This window comes from Babylonia areolata, chromosome 6 (assembly GCF_041734735.1).
Source record: "Babylonia areolata isolate BAREFJ2019XMU chromosome 6, ASM4173473v1, whole genome shotgun sequence".
NCBI lineage: Eukaryota > Metazoa > Mollusca > Gastropoda > Neogastropoda > Buccinidae > Babylonia > Babylonia areolata.
The window spans coordinates 25,013,483-25,030,726 of record NC_134881.1 but is presented as its reverse complement, the minus strand read 5'-3'; the positions used below and the strand labels follow the sequence as shown (position 1 = coordinate 25,030,726).

General features: G+C 38.2%; 1 protein-coding gene across 1 annotated transcript in view; it reads left to right on the top strand.

The window, feature by feature from the left end:
* The first annotated feature begins 3,504 nt into the window (after window positions 1-3,504).
* Window positions 3,505-17,244, top strand: part of LOC143282860 (acetyl-CoA carboxylase-like) — an 80,072-nt gene continuing 66,332 nt past the window's right edge. The window contains 5 exon segments of the mRNA XM_076588715.1: window positions 3,505-3,652; window positions 13,666-13,789; window positions 14,980-15,118; window positions 15,922-16,031; window positions 16,770-16,851. Coding sequence (XP_076444830.1) covers window positions 3,639-3,652; window positions 13,666-13,789; window positions 14,980-15,118; window positions 15,922-16,031; window positions 16,770-16,851 — 469 coding nt within the window. The 5' untranslated portion in view covers window positions 3,505-3,638.

The following is a 17,244-nucleotide window of genomic DNA, read 5'->3' as shown; positions in this document are numbered from 1 at the left end:
AAAGACATCTTGTAGCAAAGAAACCCTGAAACCAAACAGTTACAACTAACTGTTACACAATTCACAATCTGGCTCCATTTACAAGTGCACTAATACATTCTGAATTCACAGATTCACTCAAAACCATTCAGTCAAGAAATATACAAATAATAGAAGTTCACTTTAAAGGCATATTATCAACCAAATAATTCAGACCATTCTATTATCTTCAATGTAAATATTTATAATTATCACTGGTCAACTTAGTTTACTTCTAAAAACCAAATGCAGTTGCAATCAAATTAAACTGATTTCAGTTTAACTTTAGTTTCTAATCCATTTCATTGAAAATGATTAAATCATTCAAAAATGCAACATGTCAAATACAATAAACTGAATGATAAAACAATTCTTCCAAAGCAATAAACTTTCTAATCCAAGATAATTAGTTATAGTTATCAAAAGAACAATAATTAGTTATAGTTATCAAAAGAACATACCTTCTCAAAGTGACTGACAAAGGCTGTGAGAACAAAATTACCGATCCACTGAGTGTTATGGCAGAACTGCCCACTTCAGAATGCAGATGTGAAATGGCCACTCCAGAATTGAGATGTGATCATTAAAAAATAAAAACAGCTCACAATTACAATGTCAAAGTTCACTGCCATGACACTTAACACCAAAAGATCCAGACAAAAAAGGGACAAAACTAGTTCAACACCATATCACAAAACAATGTAGAATTCACTCCCCTTTAATAATAATAATCATTCATATAGCACCCTTTCTAAGAGCTCAGGGCGCCTTACATGAAAGAAAAATATTACAAGTTACATAAAACATTCATGACCACTCTTTCTCAAAAACCCCTCCCCCCTCGCCCCCCACTCACACTCTCCCCTCCCACTCTACAATCATCCAAAGTGAGCTGACATGGGTGGTGTTGGAGAAACAAGGAAGCTAAGAGTGCTCATAGATAGCTTTCAAAAAGATAAGTTTTTAGTGATGAGCGAAAAGCAGAAATAGAATCAGATGCACGGATATAATGAGGAAGGTTGTTCCAGATGTGAGGAGCAGCAAAGAAGAAAGAACGTTCGCCATAGGTTCTTGTATTGACACGAAGTTTCAAAAGGTAACAGAGGAAGAGCGGAGATTTCTTGCGGGAGTGTAAACACTGATAGGGCCAGAAAGATATGTAGGTCCTGTGGACTTTACTTACGTTATACTGATTAAAACAAACTGATTATAACAATACTGAAGCAACAAGTAACTTAATTACAGCACTTAAAAAAAAAAAAAACTCTTATGATGATAATCTAACTCTGCTAATACCTGATTTTTACACTGTTGCACACTCATTTTCAACTTTGCTATTATGTGTATATATATATATATATATATATATATATAGAGAGAGAGAGAGAGAGAGAGAGAGAGAGAGAGAGAAAATACCCTTAGCAATCGACAGGCGCCGCAATGCATACCGGGAATTAAGGATCAGTCAGTACAACACCTCCCCCCTCCCACCCCCCACACGCCCCTCACACACACACACCAAGTGGAAGAGTCTGAGATTGACTGCCTTCATCAAATCCTACCATGATAATATCATATCTGGAAACATCTGTTTTTAAATATCAGTTTTTCTGGTTGTACCATTTTGTGACAATGGATAGTTTCTCTAACACACAGTACGTCATATTTTGACCATCATGAATTACGTAAGGCGGTCACGTGCAATAGCTGTCACGGTGGCTTATTGAAACTAGTATCAAGTTACCCCAAAATTATTCAGTCACACAGTCTCCAGTACTGACTACGATGACTCGGAGCTCTGGTCGGCCCGGACTCAGGCTGAAAATTGCATTCCGATCATTTGATATTGTGACTTGCTTATTGATAATTCCATCAGTCAAGAAAAGACGGAAAGTTAAGTGGATCCGCGCCCGGCCGTGTACTAGTACTTAACTGAATAAATAATCTGATTGAATGCATAGGTATGAGTATATGAATGCAATAAACTGACTCGACATTCGATGAAAGTGCGGTGTCATTCATTCATTTTGCCCATCGCTCCTGGTGGAGCATCATGATAGGCCATCGACGACCTCTCGCCATCGCACTCTGTTCTGGGCTGTTCTGGCCATTCCAGTCCAGTTGGTCCCTTGCTGCTTCAGCTCGACCTCGGTATCTCGCCTCCAGCTGTTGCGAGGCCGGCCTCTCTTCCTCTTTCCCTGCGGGTTCCAGGTCAGGGCTTGGCGTGTGATGCTGGACACTGGCTTCCTGAGGGTGTGTCCGATCCAGCCCCACTTCCTCCGTAGTATCTGTTTGGCCACTGGTTCCTGTCCCGCTCGCTCCCACAGATCTTCGTTTCGGATCTTCTCCTGCCATCGCCCCGGATCTTGTAGATTCGCCTCAGACAGGTGTTGAAGAATGTCTGAATCTTCTGCTGCATCGTCTGTGTTGTCCGCCATGTCTCACATCCATTGAGCAGAATTGACTTCACATTGGAGTTGAAATTGCGGAATTTGGTTTTCATACTGATTGCTCCTGATGCCCATATGTTCTTGAGCATGATGAAAGCCGTGTTCTTGCCTTGCCGATTCTGACTGTGACGTCTCGGTCCGTGCCTCCCTGTCGGTCAACCACGCTTCCCAAGTAGACGAAAGACTCCACCTCCCTGATGGGCTCTCCATCGACTGTGACTGGACAGTGTGTTGACAGTGGTGTTGATCTTCATCAGCGATGAAAGTGTATGGTATTAGTTAAAGAAAAAAAAAAGAAGAGTTCCAGAGATCTTGACTGGGTTAAGATTTACAAAATATCCAGACCTGCTTGAAAATTGTCCTCCCAAGAATACCGTCAGCTCGTCAAGACGCTTGCACCATTAAGATTCTGTTACGTGCATGTGGTGGTTACTCACTGGTGATAGTACATGTGCATGCAATAGTATCAGTGATTAAACAACATATGGAAGTTCAGTACTGCTTACCGGACGCAAAAAATGCATTTTGGAAACCGCCAAGAGCAACTTTTTACATATCTTTTTTTCTCCCGTGTAGAACAGACTTTAAAAAGAGACCATGCTGAAGCTGCGAACGCTTTTTCCAGTGTTTAAACAGGTGATCCAATGACACTTGGACATCTGAACAACTTCTTTTGGCCTGCAATCCGAACTGAACTAGATGACCATACAAAAATCGAGAATGCACATTGATACTGTATCAGGGCGCGCCTGTGTGGCATGCGAATGTTGTGGGATGTACATGGTGTGCGTCTGCGAGTGTCCTCGTACTCTCTCTTTCTCTCTCTGTGTGTGAATGTGTGTGCGTGCGCGCGTGCGCGCGCGCGCGTGCGTGTGTGCATGTGCATACCGTTCCTCACAAGACAGCAGTTGTTTGTGTGAGGGGAAGCGCGCCGTCACGACGAGAGTGCGTGAATGTTACAGCGAAAGTGGGCGTGTCCTTCACTCGGCCCAACTTTGACCCGGAAGATGAAGCAGATCCACGATAGCAGCTTTTCAAAATGTCTAAAAGCATGTTGACTGTCTGGATAACGTGTTTTAACTGACAAAATATGTCCAATAGTGTTCTTGTCTTCGTCATACCTTCGTAACGACTAGATTTTAGCTGTGGTTATGTGATAAAATACGCAATATGTCTCTTCACAGGTAAGTCCATCGAAACGTGTCTCTTACCATGCCAGCTTTTTTGTCGTCTGCTTTGTGTCCTCGGTTGTTAAATTTGCATCTTTTGCCAGCAAATCGAAGCCATGGGTCATTTGTCATTATTGAATGTGTCATTTGTTCACTAAGTTTTCGATGATTTCGTTCCAAGAATTGTTCATTGACTGAACAGATTTGCTTACGGATGGAGAGAAAAAATCACCACGCAATTACAATGACCGCAGCAGTCGTTGGACTTTGGACACTACGAACTGGCTGGCCTCGGTCTCTGTCTCTGGTTTTTGCCAGTGTCTCGGCTGCCCACCAACCCACCTCCACTCACCCCCTCCTCCACTTTAATCGTTCCCCCCCAGTCGTTTTGGAGAAAATTTTGCCGTTTGATCAATTAAAATTGATACAGACTACAATTAATTTTAATAATAAAAAAATCAACTTAAGCAACAACTGAAACAACAAAAACAGTAATAGCCGACTTTTATAAAATTTACAGTGGTCTTTTGATACTTTCATTCATTAATTCTTTGAATTAATCCTTTCAGTGCCAAGCATATTTTGTGCTCATGCAGTTACAACTATTTCCCAAGTGGTGTTTTGGTTGTGGAGCAAAATGAATTTAAAAACATGCAAATTGTAGCATGCAAACTATTAAAAGAGGTATATATAACCTGTACTTTTCTGAAAGGAAAATTAGCACACAATCCAATTCTGACAATTTTACATGAATTTAATGACTTTGCAATAGGTACATCCCTACAATAATGCAGACGGAAATTTCAATCCTGGGGCACTCTTTTTCTGCACACTGGAAGGGGATGGAAAATTCCGTCCTGGGCCACTCAAGGTGTTGATATATGTTTTCTCACCATAACTAATAAGTAAAATCGATAAGAAAATGCCACACTCAAAAATTCATTGAACTGTGTGTGTGTGTGTGTGCGCGCATGCGCGCACATGCGCAGGCATGTGTGTGTGTTTTTGTTGTTGTTGTTTTGTGTGTGTGTGAATGTGTGTTTGTTTGTGTGTGAGAGTGTGTGTGCGTGCGTGCGTGCGTGCGTGCGCGCGCACACACGCGCGCTCGCATATGCAACTCCATTGGTCAGACTGTGAACAAGTTTAAAGACTTAGAGATTGAGAAAGATTAAAGGGAAGAACAAAGATGGGTGGATCTGGCTGAATATGAATTACTGCTTGCATACATGTATATAAATGTGAGTATGGCTGAGCCCACAAATGAAGAAGAAGAAGAAATATCAGTTGTTATTTGTGAGCAGAAAAGGAAGAAAAAAAAAGAAATAGAATGGTTGCATCAAACTGGTTATGTGTATTTTAAAAATGTCATACTCTGACTCAGGGCTGAGGGAGATGTGATATTATTATAATGTAAACCATGACCTCTTTGTAACTTTTTAGGGTAATTATCTATCCAACTAATAATAATAATACATAGTTTTTCTATGGCACGATATCCAGCACCAGTGCTGCTCAAAGTGATTTACATCATCCCGTAGACTATAAACATGCCACTGTCTGATGATGGAAAACATCCAGCGTGTTCATATGAATGAAAAAGCACACTTAAGAGATGAATCAGATTATAAAAGCTATGAAGTAAATAAGGATTAGATTAAAACAAAATGCATTTCATAGAACACACATACACACACACACACACACACACACACACACACACACACACACACACATATAGATGTCCCTCCCTTACAGACACACACACACACACACACACACACACACACACACACACACACACACACACACACACACACACCCACTCACACACAGACACACACACGCTGACATTAAATATCAACTGCACTAAAAACAAAATTGCATATCTATCAATCTCTCTCTATACATATATATATATATATATATATATTTATATATATGATGTGCATGTGACTTTGATGTGAGGAAAAATGCTCACATTTTCATTGTTTCTTTGAAGAAATGAAAAAAAGTATTACAGATTTTTGATGCACAACAATCTGCACCAGTTCAATGGCATTGCTCTTGTGCAAACCACAAGGACTGAGGGAGCTATGGATATTATGTCACCAGGAGGCCACTCACCAGTGGAGACTCTGCATGCTGCTGAGTCAGTTCAGTGGTGCTATGTAGCGCCTTTTCTGATGGAGCATCTGCAGGACACTACTGGCTCTGTATACCAAGCCATCAACAGATGACAGTGAAAGCTTAGTCATAGAGCTAGACTGAATGAGCGTCCTGTCCAGAGTGGAGACCTCTGCAGTGACCTAGTTTTGTCTTAAAGTTAACTGTGGGTTTCGGCAGCATATTGATTGCAGCAACGCTAAATAATAACTCTTGGACCACTGGTCAAGGAATGTAAACCATGATTACTTTCCAAGCAGATAGCATGCACCATTCTCATATTTTTGTTCTCTCCTTGCATGTCATGACTGCGCATGGCACTTCCACCCAGACTTTCTTTGTGTGTAGATCTTTCTATTCTGCAGCCTATAGTTGAATAGTGTTTAAAGGTCAAGGCAGTGTTCGTTTTGGATGTAATGAATGAACCCACCAACAAGTCCCCTGTGAACCTGCTGACACTGAGGGAAAGTCAAAACTGACGTCACCATATGAGAACAGGGGCAGAAATGGCCACATAATCTAGGGCATTTTTTTCTGTATTTAGTGATGACAATGGCGATACTGCTGTGTGGATCAGTTTAGGTTTGGGACCACATGAGAAGGCTACATAGTATATATTCTACATTCCTTTTGAAAAACATATAAATATCTCATTGTCAAACAGACTCAAGCGATGCAGACATGTGCAGTACTGGTCAGAAAATATTAACAACACTTCCAAAGGTGCATCCATGATGTGGATGGCCCTCAGCAATGTGGACCTATGCAATCTTCCCATTTGAGCCCAAAGCACTCTGAAATCTAGGCAGGAGGTGGCCACAAGAGACCTCAGCATAGGCTTGAACCTTTCCAGTTGTCAGTCTGCTACACTACCCACTTCACCACGACAATACTCATGATAACTTTTGTGTGATAGAATGTTATACATGTATACTTGTAAAATTAATTGGACAGTTCATAGAACTGTTTGTCTGATAGTTCCTGGGGATGGGAATGTGTTACAATAACCTCTTGGTTATCACTCTTGGCATTTCTGATGTGATGATGTGAAACGCGGATGATAACTAATCTAGCTGATGACCTAATGACCTGCCGTTTTGAAAAGAAATTAAAATATGATTGTTTGTATAGTGTGTGTTCTGACAAAGTGAAAAGCTCAGGATGGTGTTCATGTTAAGTTTGCACTCAAACATGGATATATATATATATATATATATATATATATATATATATATATATATATATATATATATCACACTACACACACACACACGCGCACGCGCACACACACACACTCATCGAAGCACACCAAACACACACCCATATGCGCAAACACACAAACACTCACGCACACGCGCGTGTGCACACACACACACACACACACAAATGGACACACACACACTTATAGCCATACTTATGGCCTTAAATTATATTTCAGACATTCCGAAAACTTTAAGTTTAAGTGAAATTTTATTATGTGTAGACTCGAAGTCAGTATTACAAGCTATAGAATCTCCAAATTCAAAGAAGCGAATTGAGATGACAGTGGAAATAAAACATACTATTCACCAACTGACAAAACAGGGGATTAAAATAACTTTCTGTTGGGTACCTTCGCACTGTGGAATATCTTTAAATGAGTGGGTATTGACCAAGAGAACTTACTTGTTGGGTCATTCTATCGTCCCCCTAATGCAAATGTTGATTACTGGGACTTGATAAATGATAGTATTAGGAAAGCTGACAGAACAATGACAAAATTTATTATTCTAGGAGACTTCAATGTAGATGTACAAACTAACTCAACTAAGCATCTAACAGATATCTTAAATCGCTATCAACTTAAACAAGTAGTAAATTCCCCTACCAGAATCACAGACACTTCTAGGACATGCACAGATCTAAGTATTACTCAAAGTCCAGACATGTTTAAATCCACTGAAGTCTTGCCTCCATTTTTGTAGTGACCATAGTGTTCCATGTGTAATTTTAAAACCTCTTGTACACAAGCACAGTACTTTCCAGAGAACAATATTTGGTTATGATAAGTTAGATCGAAACAAATTCTGTGAATTATTAAGGAACGTAAACTGGAACGAAATATTTATGAATAACACAGTAGATGATGCTTGTGAACTTTTTACCGAAAGATTTTTGTTAGCAGCAAAACAGTGCATGCCATGTTAAGTTGTAACAGTACGCCCCAAAGATGCTCCTTAGTTCAATAATGAAGTAAAAAGACTTATTAAGAAAAGAAATAAACTCCATAGAAAAGCCAAGAGAACGAACGAACAGGGTGACTGGGAAAGTTTCCGGAATGTGAGAAATGAAGTAGTGGATAAGGTACGGAAAAGGAAGTTAGAGTATTACAAGAAGAGGTAATGGAAGACTTCACAGACATGATTGATGATGGTTTTAACATTGACATTTTGTACCTTGACTTTAAGAAAGCATTTGACAGTGTCCCTCATCAAAGATTGCTTGTTAAACTGAAGGGATATGGAATAACAGGAAATATTTATAAGTGGATAGAGCAGTTCTTATCTGAAAGAGTTCAGAGAGTTAGAGTGGGTAAAGAATTCTCAACGAACGAGAAATTTTTGAGCGGAATACCCCAAGGAAGCATACTGGGACCTGTTCTATTCACCATTTTTATTAATGACCTTCCAGACATGGTGACAAGCAATTGTAAGATATTTGCAGATGATACAAAACTGTATAACATAAGTAACCACAAGGATATACTACAAAGAGACATTGACAGACTACAAGACTGGACAAGACAATGGAACCTATATTTTCATGCCGCAAAATGCAAAATCATGCATACAGGTAAAAGAAATTCTGAACATGAGTATTATATGGATAGTCAAAAAAGTATAAGCATTACTAAATGTACCGAAGAAAAAGACATCGGAGTTATCTTTGACTCAAAATTTACTTTTGAGAAACATATTCATACGGCAATCAATAAAGCAAATAGTATGCTTGGAATTATTAAAAGGACCTTTACTTACCTTGATAAAGAAAATTTCCTTTGTCTATATAAAGCCTTGGTAAGACCACACTTGGAATATGGTAACACTATATGGGGATACCCAAACCAGAAAGGATTGCTAGCAGCAATAGAAAGGGTGCAAAGAAGAGCTACAAAATTATTAAGTGAACTAAAAGACATGGATTATGGAGAAAGGCTGAGGCAACTGGACCTTCCATCACTGAAATATAGACGATATAGGGGAGATATGATCCAAGTATACAAAATCATATACAATTTAGATGATCTAAGAGTGGAAGATTTCTTTGAATTTAACACTGTTGAAAAAACACGAAGCTCTAGCAAAGATATATACCCAAAACATACTCGATTAAATGCCAAAAGATACACTTTTACTAACCGCGTTATAAAATGGTGGAACCCACTAACAGAACTAACCAAAACAGCACCAACTCTTAACCAATTCAAGAATCTTCTGGACGCTGATATAAATGTAAAGATAAAAAAAGTATGAATATGATGATTAAATTACTCGTAGGAAAATTACCGCATGCAATGCAGACACTACTCAATGTTGACGAAAAAGAAGGGACATCAAAAAGGCCGCGAGGCCTACTTCGTCCCTATTCTATACCTATACCTATACCCTAATAAGCTAAGTGATAAAGTGTTAGATCCTGATCAGTTTAGACAAAGAGATTGGGGGAAAATAGTTAGGCAATTTATGAACAAAAAAAGGTATAGATTCTGATAATATACCTCCACTTACCATGGATGGAAAAACATATTACTCAAGTCTAGATAAAGCAAACATATTTAATGAATTTTTTATAGACCAGTGTAAACTAGTAGATACAGACGATCCTCTTCCACACGTAATTTTCAACGAATCGACACAGATAGAAGAAATAACACTGACAGCTCTTGAAGTGAAAACCATTATTAATAACCTTGATACAAAAAAGGCGTCTGGCCCTGACCTAATTCATAACAAATTATTAGTCACTTCAGTTGATGTCATATCTGCTCCACTCAGCACATTCTTTAACCGATGCTTGGACGAAGGCAAATTTCCACAGCTGTGGAAAACAGCAAATGTTACACCAGTTCATAAAAAAGGAACCAAAGACGAATGTAATAATTATCGGCCGATCTCCCTTTTAAGTTGTGTAGGAAAAGTCTTTGAAAGATGTGTGCACAAATATGTTTATAACTTTCTTACATCCAACAACCTGATTATGGAAGCACAGTCAGGGTTTATTCATGGTGACTTGACAATCAACCAACTTCTTATTATCTATGACAACTTAGTAAATAACTACAATAAAAGTATTCCTGTTCAGTCAATATTTTTTGATATATCTAAAGCTTTCGATCGTGTGTGGCACAGGGGTCTTTTACTTAAGCTGGAAGCTGCTGGTATCAGAGGCAAACTCTTGGTTTGGTTTCAAAATTATCTCTCAGACAGGTACCAGTCAGTTCTAATCAAAGGTGCACAGTCAGTTAAGTTAAAACTTCCTCAGGGTGTACCACAAGGATCTGTTCTTGGTCCTCTGTTATTTCTAGTCTATATCAATGACATAGTCTGTAGTATTAGTTCTGATATCAAGTTAATTGCTGATGACACGAGCATGTCTGTTGCAATGAGAAGCCCTGTCACGAGAAAAGAAACCCTGCAAGCTGACTTAAATAGAATAGACGTTTGGGCAAATACATGGAAAGTTAAATTTAAAGAATCTAAAACAGAACTACTAAATGTATTCCGGGGAAACATAGAATGCTACGACCTAACTTTTGGAAGTATCAACTTACCACAACACAATCAACACAAGCACCTAGGGGTCATTCTGCAAAGTAATTGTAGGTGGGGTGACCACATAGATAGTATCGTTAGTAAGGCTGGGTTACTGATCAACTGTCTTCGTTCATTTAAGTACAAGCTGACCAGAGGGGCTCTGGAAACGATGTAAAGATCCTTCATCGTCCCAATCTTTGACTATGCTGATATAATCTGGGACAATTGCGCACAGTACCAATGTAAAATGTTGGAAGACTTACACTTAGACGCTCTGCGTATTATCACTGGTACCGTACGTGGTACTAGTCACGATAAATTGCTTGCAGAATCAGGATTCCGTTCATTAAAAGAAAGGCGTTGTAGACATAAGATAATAATGTACTTTAAAATCATCAACAATATTTGTCCTCAGTACCTTACCCACTTATTGTCCCCTCTCGTGTCAACAGTGAACCCATACCACAGGCGAAGACCATTTGAACGAATCGTCCCTCCACACCACACTGATATTTACAACAGATCTTTTTTCCCTTCAGCCACGGCTATTTGGAACACCCTTTCTCTCTCTGTTCAACAGACCCAATCTCTCAGTCAACTGAAATGCTACCTTTCCTCTACAGACACTACAGTCCCACCATATTAGCTGGGTAAAAGGAAAGAACAAATTATTCACTGTTGTCTGAGACTTGGTATGAGCGAATTAAACTCTGACCTGTATAACAGACATATAAAGAATGACCCATCCTGTGCTTGCAGTTTTCCACAAGAGACAGCTGAGCATTTTCTGTTGCACTGCCCGAACCACAACATACATACATCAAACACTATTCATAATCTCCCACAAGAACATATCACTGTACATAACTTACTATTTGGTAACACCTCCTTTAGTCTTGAGATAAATGTCAGCATCTTTGAAACTGTTCATAAGTTTATTACTCAAAGCGAACGATTCGATCCCTAATTCAGACAATTCCCTCTTTTTATGTATATGTATATGTGTGTATATGTATGTATATATATATTTATATACATATGCATTTGTATATATAGATGTGTGTGTGTGTGTGTGTGTGTGGATGGGCATGTGTGTACATATACATAATTATACCCATATATGTTTGCATGCATCTAATTCAAAGGTTTATAACGATGAGTAATATCCTGTCTATATCATAGTATATGCATATATGTAACATTGTAAGTGTATGTGCCTGAAAGAGTGCTGCCCTTTCATTTGCCAGCTCATGATATGAATACATGACGGCGTGCTTGCCTTTTTTTTTTTTTTCTTTTTTCTTTTTTTTGGCGGGATGGTTGGCCTTCGCCGCTTTGTTTGTCGGCCAAGTTAAGTCTTGCTGTGCTTGTGCCCCAGCGTTGATGCTTCTCGTTCTCTCTCTATTGACTTCTTCCTCCACCACTCGTTTATTATTCATTTTCTTCACTTTATTTATATCTCAGCTTAGGTTTGTTCAAAACTCATGTATGTTCACGTCTTCTAGTTATGATGACATCCGTCACATATTCAGTATGTACATGTGTCAGGACAGGACTTTATATAAGATTTTCTTGTTGTCCTGTTCATCGATATCTGTGTTGTATTGTGACATGTTCCAAATAAAATACTGTTTAAACCAAATGAGTGGGTAGACCAAGCAGCTAGAAGAGCAGCATGTAATTTCGTGATTTCGAAGGCACAATACAACTTGACACCCAGTTAGATCTACATGAATGCATTAGTTGTATAGAAAATGTATCTAGTAATCGATTTAAGAAATTACTTATAGATTCAAATAATCAATATTACCACTGTTGTGTAAACACAAAGAATGCAGCTAATCCCAAACATTTTCAAAATTTGACACCAGCAGCACATTCAAGACAAATTACAAGTCTAATGTATAAAATTTGTTTAAATGCCTTTTGTACAAAATTTTCTAAAAATATAAAATGTATATGCGGTAAGCAAATAAGTGTAAGTCATCTACTCATTCATTGTCCGAGCATAAGACCGTTAATTCCAAAAGATGTAGTCAGTGACTTTTCTTCCAATATTTCATTAGCCACTGAAAAGATTTTGAATGATTATTCATTGCTTAGAATGTTTTCGGAAATTTTAAACTGGAGTCCAGTTCGTATCCTCCCTTGATGTATTATAATTAATGTTATTATTTATATTTACATTGTTGTAGGTTAATACTTGTTGATATGCATATACATATTCTCCTTCCCATGACGCCTCATTCAATACACACCACAATTTCTTTAGACCTTTTCTTATAATATACTTTTCCTCTGATACATAACATGAACACTTTTTTACACTAATATTCACGTGCATTCCCTTTCCTTTATCATCTACTTTACTCCTTTCTGTCTAAAAACATTTAGAGCGAATAGATGTTAAACTGAAGATAACACACACACACACACACACACACACACACACACACACGCACACACACACACAAATGGATACACACACATTTTTGCTCCCAGTCCAGGACTAGTAATTATTTGAACCTGTCTCACAGGCTCAGGTAAACCATATTTATTACATGCCATGTGTTCCATCTATATCATTATGATTATTATGTTATAATATTTCCAGAATAACCTTGCCCCCCCCCCCCCATCACTCCCCCCCTCCCCCCCCCCCCCCCCCAAAAAAAAAGCCATTAAATAACACTTGCCTAATAATGAGTTGAATGTCACAAAGATGTGACTGTTCATCATTATGAGCATTAGGTACTTTACTTTGCTGGTACCAGCTATACTCATTAAAGAAAAAGAAAGAAAGAAAAAAAAAACAAATTGTAAACCATTGACCTGTCAGTGTATGAATATGGCCACATTATGAAAACAACCCATGTCACACACCATTGATATTGTCAACATGTTGTGAAACTGTCCTTGCTCATTAATCACAAACAATCTGTATCATAAACCATTGATATTGGGGAAGAACTAATGTCCAAACTGTCACACTGAAGATTCTACTTAGCAGAAGTTTGAGTAAACATGCCAGACTTTCTGTGTGAAACAGTGGTTTTCAATATTATTTTGCAGAGTGAGCATGTCAGGTAGCTGCCTGGCTACTGGCAGGGGGAAACGTGCTCATGTCAAGGACTTCAGTGTCGCTACTCCAGAGGAATTTGTCAAAAGCTTTGGGGGAGATACTGTTATCAACAAGGTATGGGAGAGTGGTTATAGAGATAAGCGATTTGAGAACCAGTGTATTGTACACTACACTTCTGAGCTGTGCATTAACTTGGTTGTGACTTTGGCCTTTCGATAGGAACTCACGTGTACATACACATGTATGTGTGCTTGCAGCAAACATGGACACACACACATACACACAGACACAGATATAGACACACAGACACACACACACACACACACACATGCTGACAATCACTTAGTCTCACAGATATGCAGATAACACCACAAAATGCTTTTCACACACATTATGCTGCTTGTACATGATATCACACACAGAGATACTACACTCTTGCATGTACACTTAAAGTTATGTCAGTGCATACGGTGAAGCTCACACACACATACACATGGTCAGGTATTTCAGTTTGGATCAGAGTGCAGCAGCTGATCACACATGGCCACATTATCAGGGTTGATGTTCACGTAGGGCATACATTCATCAAAATTTGTAATCATTATTTTTAAGTCTTTTGTGATTTGTTTCAACAAACTGAAATTAAGATTTAATATTCAATGTTTTTGTTCATTTAATTGAACACATACAACATTTTGCAAATGATTTTCCAAATGTTTATTTTCTTCGTGTAAAAACAAAAACAACAACAAAAAAAACAAAACAAAAAAAAGAGAGAGAAGAAGAGTATTATTTCAAAAAATGAACAATTCATTCAAGACATCATACTTTACTGTTCAAGCACTCTTTTGATTTGTGTCAGTTGATTGTAATCGATCAAAAAACACTGGGTCATGGCTAGTTCAGTGCTGGGGAAAGTGCAAAGTTTTGACATGCTAACAAGTAACATACCAAAAACATTGTTGCTGTGTGCCAGTAGTTTTATGGACGTTGTTTTAGCTCCAGTAACACTCTTCAATCAAAATATGTTTTCTGACTCTGAACATTCACAAATAAGAGAAAAACTAATCATCTTGCAGAGTCTGTTTTACATTCACAAATAAGAGAAAAACTAATCCTCTAGCAGAGTATGTTTTACTGGAGTATTATATGAGTGGTGAGAATAGGTGCATAATACACCCAGCAACTTAAAAAAAACAACCACCTCTAACTATACTCTCTCTTTTCATTCAGACATTAACTTGTGCTGGTGACCATTGCTGAAAATGTGCTATAAGTTTCTTCTCTCTCTCTATCTTTGACAGGTGCTCATTGCCAACAATGGGATTGCAGCTGTCAAATGCATGCGCTCAGTGCGTAGATGGGCCTATGAAATGTTCCGCAATGAGCGGGCCATTCGGTTTGTTGTCATGGTCACACCAGAAGATCTCAAAGCAAATGCAGGTAAATTTGTTCCTGTACATTTATGATTTACATATTTGACACACTGGACATAAAAATTTCTTCTTTTTTTTCTTTTTTTTTTGTGTGGTCCTTTTCAAGAGTCTTTTTTTTTTTTTTAACAGAATCCAGTACAAGAGTTCACAGTGTATCAATGTCTGACTGCCATTAGGTCACCACCAGAGGAGACAGTGTCTTCAGTGGTACCTGCAGTCTGATTCAATGTAGAACTTTGAAAAAAAAAAAAAAATAATTTTTTTTTACAAAACACACAGCTTACTCAGTTGATGACAGTTTCTGGAATCTTTCTCTCTCTCTCTCTGTCTGTCTGTCTGGTCTCTTTCTGTCTCACTCTCTCTCTCTCTCTATGTGTATATATATATATATATATATAGAGAGAGAGAGAGAGAGAGAGAGAGAGAGAGAGAGATGCTGATTTCTTCCGGTGCACAGGGTACCCCTCAGATTAAAATTTCATCTGTCACCGTTACTGTCATGAATTAGTTTGAGTGGTTTCAGACATGTCACATTTATTTTGTACCAGAAATACTGAACAAGAATATACTTTGTCCTTTCTCTGTGTGTGTGTGTGTGTGTGTGTGAGAGAGAGAGAGAGAGAGAGAGAGAGAGAGAGAGAGAGAGTTGGGTTGTAATGTCAGTGTCGAAAAGAGTAGCAATTCTAATTTGTAGTATTGTATAAATTTATGTGTTGTAAGCGGAGGAACTCATTCTGCTTTATTACTGAGCATATGAATATGGTAATTTTATTTCCATATTGTCAACAAACTAACATTGCTTCATTACAGAGTACATCCGCTTGGCAGACCAGTATATTCTGGTGGCAGGGGGAACCAACAATAACAACTATGCCAATGTGGAACTCATTGTGGACATTGCAAAGCGTTCACGAGTACAAGTAAGAGTTTAGTGCAATAGATGTGCAACTCTAATTATGCAAGCTGTAATGACTGGGACTAGCAGATGTGGTCCTGATGTCAGTTTTGAATATTTTTGAAAGTTGGATAGACAAGGATAGGAAAAAGAAAGAAATCATTTTAAAGATTTGAAATTTGAAATCCTGGTCTTCTACCTTACCTCTTCCATGATGAGAAATTTTAACCTTTAGACACATGTTTATTTGCACTTGAAACATTTGTTTATCCTGCTAAGTACACAAAAGGAATGTTTATATATTGATTAGATTTTACTTTCTGTGAAAAGCAAAGACTGAGGTAATATTGTCTGGTGAAAAACTGTCAAAAAATCTTGGTTGATAAAATAGAGACACATTCTGGCAGGCAGATTACACAGATAAGTATGCAATATCTACACAGAAAAAAAAAGTCCCAAACAGAGAATGGAAAACATGTATGACCGAGATATTCTGACTTGCCCCAAGTTCATTACAGAATAATTAAACCATTAAAAGAAGCAGACTTACAGTCTGTTCTAGCACTTCTGACAAGCTGTCAACCAACAGAGTAGATGCAACTGAATGTGTAGGAGAAAATTGTTTTTTTCTTCTTAAACATGATCATGTGGTTGTCTAAATATGATAATTTTTTATATGTCACATAAAATGTTCGTTTTCCCCCTTCTCTAGTGAATGCCATTGCCCAGAAAGACACAGTGATTTCTCTTGACTGTTTTGCAGGCAGTTTGGGCAGGATGGGGACATGCTTCTGAAAATCCCAAGCTTCCTGAACTACTGCATAAGAATGGGATTCAGTTTATTGGTAAGTTCCAGCCTGGATTCTGGATTCTTTACTTCTGGATTTCTGTTCTTTTCATCTTCTTTTGTTTCTGCGAAGTGACACCTTGAAGGTTGCCAGCAATCAGCATATTACAATATGATATGCCATGGTCTAATCATCTTAGTCAGATCAGGTAGAGGATACCACTGTGTGATCATCTGTTGATTAGATGAAATGATAATCAGTTTGTTAAAACATATCTTTCAGGTGGTCCTGTTATGTGGTAATGAAATACATTGAAAGTGTGTATTTGAACAATTAGTAATTGTCCCCTCCTCTCTTCAGAAAATGTTCATTGAAGGGTGGCTTTGTGTACTTACTTACTTAGCCCCACTATGGGTATGACTAAACTTTTTGACAAGCCTTGTGTAACTG